This window comes from Liolophura sinensis, chromosome 6, assembly GCF_032854445.1.
Source record: "Liolophura sinensis isolate JHLJ2023 chromosome 6, CUHK_Ljap_v2, whole genome shotgun sequence".
Classification (NCBI taxonomy): Eukaryota; Metazoa; Mollusca; class Polyplacophora; order Chitonida; family Chitonidae; genus Liolophura; species Liolophura sinensis.
In genome coordinates, this window is record NC_088300.1 from 61,373,563 (window position 1) to 61,383,346 (window position 9,784).

General features: G+C 37.1%; 1 protein-coding gene across 2 annotated transcripts; it reads right to left on the minus strand.

The window, feature by feature from the left end:
* Nucleotides 1-79: 79 nt before the first annotated feature.
* On the minus strand, nucleotides 80-9,333 carry LOC135466843 (inactive hydroxysteroid dehydrogenase-like protein 1). 2 transcript variants are annotated; one of them, XM_064744579.1, is made up of 9 exons: nucleotides 9,097-9,333; nucleotides 6,851-6,973; nucleotides 6,099-6,209; nucleotides 5,731-5,789; nucleotides 4,916-4,960; nucleotides 4,376-4,410; nucleotides 3,180-3,261; nucleotides 2,745-2,972; nucleotides 80-2,133 (listed from the first exon to the last, which is right to left on the minus strand). In XM_064744579.1, exons 1-9 carry the CDS (start codon nucleotides 9,308-9,310, stop codon nucleotides 1,963-1,965), a joined length of 1,068 nt encoding a protein of 355 aa, XP_064600649.1. In that variant the 5' UTR covers nucleotides 9,311-9,333; the 3' UTR covers nucleotides 80-1,962. The 2 variants fall into 2 exon arrangements, with proteins under 2 accessions (XP_064600649.1, XP_064600650.1); XM_064744580.1 differs by lacking the exon at nucleotides 4,916-4,960.
* Between the last annotated feature and the right edge of the window lie 451 nt (nucleotides 9,334-9,784).

A 9,784-nucleotide genomic window follows, 5' to 3' on the forward strand; every position in this document is an offset into this window, starting at 1 on the left:
GGACTTCCTTTGATGCACTGTTTACATATATATATATATATATAAATATCCACCAAAAACACGCCAAATGTGCCATGAAATCACTAGACATACAGATAATCACATTAAACTAACTCATAATACCAGTAGCCTTGTTCAACAAATACAGCCCATAGCATTTATTTTAAAGTTATTTCGTTCATGAAAATAAACCATGAAAGACACTGTAACACTCTATATTTCAATTAAACCATTCTACCTTGCTGCATTCAGAACATAAACACATTTTGCACTAAACTGAAAGAAAAATCTTAAATGTGATGAAGGTAGTCCAGTTCAGTACAAATGATCATTTGGATCCTCCAGTTAAATCATTCACCTAGATATGCTGTATCACATTCCAGTACAAAAATATATAGCACAGGATATATATCAGGCAGACATTACAAGTGCGTGTGTTATTTTAAACCCATTCATTTACCAATTTATAGCCTGAGTATCAGTCACTTATTTCAGTCTATTTTTTTAGAGTATGGGCTGACAAGAATCTAAACCATTATGGGAATGAAAATCAAATGAGAAAGAAACACATCTGTTTAGATAAATAACATCAGGTATTATACAATCTAATTTTCTTGCTGTGACAGCTTGAAATAACAAGAAAACAAGGTGAATTTACGAGACTATAGCTGAGAAAACATGGGTAATTTGCATATGCCCTGGCCTCCTTATGCTTGCATGACTGTTCTATTTTCAAGCCATAATTCTGTTTCAAGAATAATGATGAAGCAACAGCACGATACTCAGGTTACTATTTTGAAAGATTTTTTTTTTTTTTTTTTTGATTCCCTTCTACCTCATACTCTTGAACAGTCTTTCCTATTTGAAGGTGATACAAGATGTTTTTGCCTTGTTGTTATCTTGATCAACCAACACACAAAAGGTTAGTTTTGAGATACAACTACAGAGTGGCATCTCTTTGGTATATAACATTATCACATAACCGCACGCAAGGGTCAATTTGCAAATTTATAGATGGGGTGGTATATAGAGTAGTATAGAAAAGTAAACAAAACAGAATTGAATTACTCTTCTGAATTATGGTCTTTGGTGGCTTTGGGTGTCAAAGATTGCACAATTTAATATTCTGTTAAATTTTATGTAAAGATGAATACTGCCAGTGCTGTAAAGTGATTCTAAGTATAGATTCTTTTCATTATGACCTCTATCCGTTTTCGACAACTGATTGGCTATTTCATGCAAAGTCACGCCCTCTCTTCATGTCACTGGTCTGTCAGTGTGTCCACCCAGCAGCCGTTGTGATGTCACATGGTCGGTGACCTGTCAATCAATCTCTGCTCGCTCGGCACACGTTTTTTTTTGCTCCGCCCCTACTATCTTCACATGAAGACGTTTTCTTCATCAATAAGTACTTTGGAATTAAAACCTGTGATTGGCTGAAAACACCATCGATAGCCAATCTGTCGTCTAAGTACAATTGTTGCAAATGTGATTTTTCTTGCAACTATAAAGTCATAAGCTTCCCTTTTTTAGTTCAATGTTTATTACATTGAACAGTCATGCATTTACCAGTTATAAAATGACCAGCAATTATTCAAAAACAAAAAAAAAAAAACAATCATTCATGGTTTGTTAATACAATGTATTAGTCACTGGCCAACCAAAGCAACAAATGTATTTCTATTCCTGTACATTATTATCTGTAGTCATATTCAATACCTGTAATTGTGTTATGCTATGTTCACAATGAAATAAGACGATGTAAGTTTTGTATCAAACACTGCAAGTTCACTATATAAAACATTCTTATATACATGTATTTAAAAAAAAAAAAAAGATAAAAAAGACAGTATATGCAGGTGTGCAAGTTTGCATCAGTCACATCATGAAATCTTAATCTCCCTTTGAGGATGGTTTCCCACAAGATCTAGACTTGAAGATATTCCTACGGTATAACATACATCAAGACACAACTCTTTCTTCTGGTGTGCTATCCTGCGAAGTTTCGTAGCTACCACTGATTCGTAATGAATGTCGTCGTAATCGTTCGTGAGCTTGACGTCTGAGAGCCGTGTTAAGACGCGATGCCCCCCACATCCAAACTCTTTCTGGTATCAAGGCAGAGAACCAAGACTGAAAAGAAGGAATATATTCTTAAACTGGCATCAAACTGGCATCAATCTGGCATCAATTCAAAGACATAAGTTATGTGTGTGTTGAGAAGCAGAGGTGGCTATTTCACACTCAGGGTTTAAATCCCCATCATACACCCTTCTCAACAGGTGGATAACGATTTTATCTCTACAATATTTATCAAATAGCAAGCCAGTTTTCAGTATATGTAAAGATGAACTAAGAACACTCATGCAAGCTTTGTCGACTGCAAACAGTGCTGGAATAGTTGTTTGACGTCACAATGACATGTCATGAAATGCAGCATCACAAAAAAAAAATGACATCAGCCTGCACAGTAATTTAGCCGCGCAGGTATAAATTTAGGCCTGTCTGGGACTATTTATACCCTCAAGCCTACATGTATTTAGCCTATTATGCTTAAGATATTTCTGTACAAAAATTACCTGCTATCTAAAAAAACGAATCAAAACACAACTCAAAAAACTAGAAAACATGATAACTTTGCTTCTTTAAGTTTTTAACTGTGTTTCGACCACATGTAAATCTGCAGTAGGAGTAGAAACCTAAACTTGCACATTAGGTTAATCAGTTCAATTGCTGCTTCCTACCTGTATGGTGTGAGGCCAATATCCAGTCGTTCTGTTGGAGTAGCCTAAGGTGGAGACAGCATGTTGAGCATACACTGTGGCGGAGGGAATAAACAGGCCAGACTTGGACAGGGTCTTGCTGAATTGCGTCATTCTTGTGGCAACGTAGAAGGGCAGCAATGACTGAACCACAATGCCTTTGTCCTTGTATTCATATCCAATGGCTCGTGCAAAGTAATCCAGATAGCTCTTTGAAAATAAAAATATAGCAATACATGTATTAATTGGCATTTTTTTTAAAACAAGCATTTGGTATAAACAATAACCTACACTGTATTTCACCTAAAAATCCATCAAAAATGTACATCTTTACAGGTAAATGAAGGTCATGTAAGTTCCCTTCAGCCATGTCAAAAACTGAAATATAATAGTGCCAGAAATGAATATATAACTGACCTTTGTAGCAGCATAAGCTGTCATCTGAGGAGTAATTTGGGAACAGGCACCTGATGATACTATAACAATTGCTCCTCTTCTCCTGAGTGAGAGCAAACATAAATTAATAAATAAATATAAAGCACAAATTCACAATACATGTAGCCGTGACATTCCCTGTATAGAATTTTGTACGGTCATGCACTCAGGCAAATGCTCAAAGCTATGATGCCAAAAATGTGACTGACCGACCTATCAGTTTACAGAGCTGCTAAGTCACAGGAAAAAAGATCTACTTTCTGTGCTTAGCTGATTCTTTCGCTAATTCTTCAGCCGTTGTGCAACCAATATTTTAAAACGTTCTGAGAGAAATATTGGGTGTAGAGAAATAATTTGCACAGTTTCAGGAAGCTTTCATCTGCAGTGACACTAATAAATCATTTTAGCCTCATTTTCATAATAATAGCATGCATGAATTCCAGTCCTTTGAAAGGGTTGAATCTTTACAGTAAGTCTTGAGAAGCCCCTACTCTCAATATCTTGACATCAGTCATTGAAATCTGGGACCCACCTGGAATAGTCCTCTTTGGTGTTTCTCTTGCTGCTGGTTTCTATCTACCACCCATTGTTTTGGTTGTGTTAAAAGATCAATTAATGAATGCATGAATGTGTTTGGTTTTCATTCGTAATTTGAGTACAGAATGTGGCCCAACATGTAAAAGTACAAAAAAGCTTCTCAGCTTTCTTCTTGCAGTGTAAAAATTGCTTTAAACTACACTGTACAGTTTTCCTAAAGCCCCAGCAGTCAGTCTTGAAAGTCAGTAGCCTGCCATGGTGACGTTACTGGTAATAGTTGTCAGAACAATTTTGCCTGGAGTGAGAGCCAAATTAGAGGTGCTAAGCTGGTGCCACGTTCCCAGAACCACAAAACAGGAATCAAGCAAGTGCTTTGATTTATTTATTGATTTGATTGATGTCTTACGCTGTATTCAAGAATATTCCATTACACAACGGCGGCCAGCATTTTGGTGGGAGGAAACCAGGCAGAACCTGGGGTGGGGGGGGGGAGGCTCAAAGTGACCACATTGGTGAGAGGCTCCTGGGTCATAGCACCACGTGGCGTGCTAACACCCTCAGTCACAGAGGCCCTCCAAGTACTTCTAAAATACAAAGCTAGTGCTGTAGTATGTCATGAAAGGAGCTGGTCTTGAACCCACCTTTTAACCATTTGCGGGAGAATCATATGTGTCATCTGGAATGACAGAAAAGCAATGGACATCATCAGGTTTCACATACATCAAGGACTATCGGCATTTAAATCTATGCAATCACAGAAAGAGAATTTCTCATCCAAAGCACATTATTACAGCAATATGATCAAATCTAAAAATTTATGCAAGGGAAAAAGAGATAATACATATATTGTACTGATAATTATTTATTTAGCAGATTGCTGTTTAATGCCATACATAATACTCAAAAATTTTTCACTCGTACAGTGGTAGTCAGTGTAATGCCTGTGTAATACACCAGCTTTTGGAGAGTCATTCATAAACTTTCCATAGTGCAATACTGGTGAAAGACAAGTGGTCTGCACACAAAGTCGAAGGAGAGTTGAGACCACTTATTGTCAATAAGGCCTCACAAACAATGATAGTAGGGGAATATACACATTCCCTGTCCATGGCTGGGTTGAATATATTGTATTGATGACAAAGGTCCACATTAAAATGCATTTACATACACATGTAACTCACCATCGTTGCAGCAGCTACATTGACGTTTACAAGCTGCCATAATCTCTGGGAAAGAAAGTCAAGTAACAATTTATATTTGTATCACAGAACAATTTATTTACAGTTGTTTGTATTTTGTGCGCAGGAACATCTTCACATGTAGAATTTAAAGGAGTTAACACTTGTTTGATGATTAGACATCTAAAAATGTAGAAGAAATGCATATCTGTAGATGCAACTTTTAAGGGGACTATGAAGAAAATGATTTTCAAGGACTTGATGTTCTATGTTTTTTAGCTCTTTTCCAGGACATTCCGTTTAGGCAGAAATTCTCATGTGGAGATTTATGGATATTATTTTGGCACCTTATTTATCAGTTTATTTATTTATTTGATTGGTTTTACGCCGTACTCAAGAATATTTCACTTATTCGACAGCAGTCAGCATTATGGTGGGTGGAAACTGGGCAGAGCCTGCAGGAAATCCATGACCATCTGCAGGTTGCTGGCAGACCTTGCCACGTACGGCTGGAGAGGAAGCCAGCACGAGCTGGACTTCACAGCGACTGCATTGGTGAGAGACTTCTGGGTCATTACGCTGCGCTAACCAACTGAGTCACAGAGGCCCCCCCCCCCCACACCATTATTTATCAGTTCATTTGGAAAATAAAATATGGTATTCAGCATTCCACAATAAAGTACTTTAAAAGAATTATTCCAGAAAAAAACTCCTTTCAAGGACATTTTTCAGAGATTTCAATGGATCAGTGGGAACATGGCTCATCGGCGTGTAATAAAAAGTTGTAGCTAATTTGAAAATGTTGTGGTTGTGCTTACCCGTTCAGGTACATCAAGGAACATCTGAGGGTAATCATACATCACACCCACATTATTTACTGAAAGCAAATGAAAACTTTGAAGTTATTTCACATAAGTCACAATACAAGGTTTTCTTTAGGTCGAAAAGAGTGCATTAGGTATTACAAAACTGGAAATCTGCAGCTACTGTCCTTAAGAACAATGTCGAAGTAGACAAAACTATTACAGGTAGTTTACACATACATGTATACATACATTAACACAATAAAAAAACAAATTTTAATTTGGTAGATGAACATAATTTCTTCAGGAATGACAAGAAATAAATCGTGTCATTTTACAATGGGTTATCCACAGCTGAATTTGGGATTTTCATATGTATATACCCAAAATTCCTATCTCTTTGCCTTTGATGGCATCTCGGATCCTGTCATACACATCTCTTCCAGCATTGAAGTCGACTGTCACAGCAATTGTTTCCACTCGATACCTTTCCCCTATTCAAGCAAAAAAACATTCAATCTTAAAACTAATACGTAAACAGTCTGTAAAAATCTGTCAAACAGTCCAAATCATACATAAATGTAACACACTCAATTGCCTCCTTAAAGTTCACACTGAATGAAATCTGGTAATAAAAATAGGAGATCTAAAATTAGTCAAATGAGAAGTGTATGTATTCCCCACAAGTAAGCCACCCAATACAAAAAAAAAATGACATGATTTCAAGAGGCTATAATGATCAAATTATACGACATTTGTTCATTCAAAGACAGATACATGTCAGCAGACATCTGAAAGTCTCAACTTTATGTAGATTAGGCCTAAAATAACAGCACAATTTTTTTTCTACTGGCAATATATCTATTTAATATACTCATTTTACTGTATGTTTTTTGAGGCATCTCTATAAATTTTACCTCTGTAAAAGAAAGAGCTCATATTGCTATCTAATATGGAATCATAATATGATGTGCAATGTGGATTTTTTCAAACAAATTCATTACCATTTTGCTATTATTCATTGGGCATTGGCAAGGTTGAAATATTCAGTTACACTATGGCAAAATTTCATTCTTTGCAGGCGATCAAGTAAGTCATGCATCTGCTAGTATACATATTTGTCAAAGTTTCTTACGTATTTCTTCGGCTGCACGGCTGAGCCGATTCTCTCCTTTACTTATTAGAATGATATTTAACCCTTTGCTTGCAAGTTCCTGAGCATATGCTCTGCCAATCCCTTCACTGCTTCCAGTCACAACTGAAAGAAGCAAAAACACAAGTAGTTTAATACAACAGTTTAAAATGTTAATATCCAGCATCACATTTCCAGATTTGCAATTAACACAGTAGAGTTGAATTTTGGTATGTGTATTAGAAGTAACAAAATGGTAATAATTACATTGGACTCATTAAACTGGTTTAATAATTTACGTTTGCTATGATGCATGCAATTATTTTCTTTCAGGGGTATGACCAAATGTTATGGTATGAACTAGGAGACAATATATTTTGAGTAACCTGATACTTGTTTAACTAGCTACTGTGGAGGAACATAACTGATGGCTACAATTTTACGCTACCACCCTGGTTGACCAGATATCATGACATTTAATCAGAATGCTTCAATGGCTTATTAAAAGTGTGTGTGTGTGTGTGAAGGGGGGGGGGGGGGGGAGGGGGTCATCACTAAGCAATCAGTAAATCCCTGATAAAAGCATGTCTTAATTCAATTTGTGTCAGAGACTTCAAAGAAACAGGTTAATTAGCTCATGGAGGTAGAATAGTGTGAGTGAATGAGTGCTTGGGGTTTAGCATTGTCCTTATCAATTTTTTAATTATATGACGACAAAGGAGTCAGAGTGCATGTAATTTGCCTCCTAGGACGGCGTAAAACACCAATCAAAAAAAAAAAAAAAAAAAATTTGCCTCCTTGTTGCAGGATGGATTTCTACCGCTCTTTTATCTAGTGCTGCTTCAAAGGCAAGCAAGCTGCCCCGTTATAGTTATACGAGGCAACCAGTCATTCCACTATCCTCTTCACGCTGAACGCCAAGCAAGGTCTTAGGTGTGACCCAACCCAGAGTTGATCCTGGATCAAATGCCTCCCGAAGCGGACGCTCCACCAACTTTGCTATTGAGACTGGTAGGTACAACAGATTAGAATATATTTGTTCTACCCCTATGTTTTACATGCAGTTAAAGTTAAATGTTAATTCAGCAAGCTAAATGATCTCCCTACTTATTTAAAGGGACATACCGCCAGCGTTGAAAAATTGCACTGTTATTTTAGACGTCATCTACATGAAGCTTCCAGATATGATGTCTAATGACAAGTATCCGACTTTAAATGAACAATATTCAGTTTTATCCAGGATTTCCCATCGACCATAAAGTCACTCAAGCCTCTGTATTTAGAAAGCATGTTTTTTTGAGTCAGTTACCTCCCCTTGTCTTCATGATGGAAAATGTTCAGCTGACTTGAATGTCAAACAAAGTATTCTGTTGTAATTACGTGGTCTACTGTGTAACTTTAGTTCTACCGTACAGATCATTGGCAATTACAAATACTTTGTAAAACTTTATCGATGGAAAGGAAGATCACATTTGGTTTACTAGGCTTATAATTTGCTTTCAATCTATCATATTGTCTATATGTGCGATCCACGAGCAAACATTGCATTGTGAGAATCTTTGCCCTGTCTCTTTTGCATGTTATCTCATTGAGCAGACAGTTTAGACCAGTGACTGATTTCCCCTTGTAATTCTCTTAATTGACATTTTTTGGAAAATATAGGCCCACAAGGTTTAGTTAGGAGTGAGTGATTGGGGTTTAACGTCGTACTCAACAATTTTTCAGTCATATGACGACCGGTTTAGTTAGGATTCAAAGGCAACTCATTTCTGTATTTAGCTGAACCAACTAAAAAATTCTGAATTTCTTTTGGTGGTATGTCCCTTTAGCATTCTGACATTTATCTTGTTGGTCGACCGACTGAGCGAATGTCAGAAATATAAAATATGGAGGTAGTACATTTAACGTTGTAATAAGCTAAATGTATGCTTGGATTTGCAGTACCAGTAAAGTGAGGTTGTATCCAACAGTCCTCCTCCTTCCTTCCACTTTAAGCTTTTGTTCACTATAATCATCAAAGGCAACTAGTGTGGGTGCGATTTCATGTACAATGACCATGGGAATCACCTGTCTGTAAATATGTTCAGTATATACAATAACACTTACACGGTCACTTTTCAAGGGCATAACACAACCATCAGACGTTATAATTTTCCCCTAAAATAGGTACATCACGATTTCTTGAACTGCTTAAATGACTGTACTTGTTGCCCTTATTTTGACATTTCTGGGAAATTTACTCAGTTTACCTGCCCAAGGTCCGAAACGCCGACTCAGGTCTCGATAAACACCTAGCTGTTTAGCAATACACGCCGTAAAAAAGTCAACAGTATAAAATGTTAGATCGATTGTTTTTTTAACAACGTAAAGGGCTCCTACGACTGCCAGAGTATCTCTTCCTGATGACAAGTGACAAGAGATTTCTTTGACCAGGAACTCGAACCTGTCGATTGCTGCAGCCATGCTGCCTGGATGTGTACAACGTGCTTTTTTACCTCCCAACACAGAAGATCGACATCTAACATTACATCAGAACAAGGTTATGCCTTCCGATCCAGGTTAAACAAATATATGCCTACGTGCCATCAAATCACAGTCATAACGCCCTCTAACTAGAACGCCCTCTACCTACCCTCTATCTATGGCCAATAAATGTTGCTATATGTTGCTATGGTAAAATACACATTTTTACATTATTTCTTGACTGAAAGTTTGTAAAATGATTTCACGTGAATATGATTGTTGTATAGAGAAATGAACAGAGAATATTTGATATTTCTGACAAAGATTACACAGCTAGGTCTACTGATAATTGTCACATACTTCCAAAAATACATAGGCTTACAGGGACACGTACATGGCGCCCGCTGACTGACCAGTATTGTTGTTGTAGACCGTCAACTGCAAACACGTAGGACCCCTGGCGTGTAGGTAGTG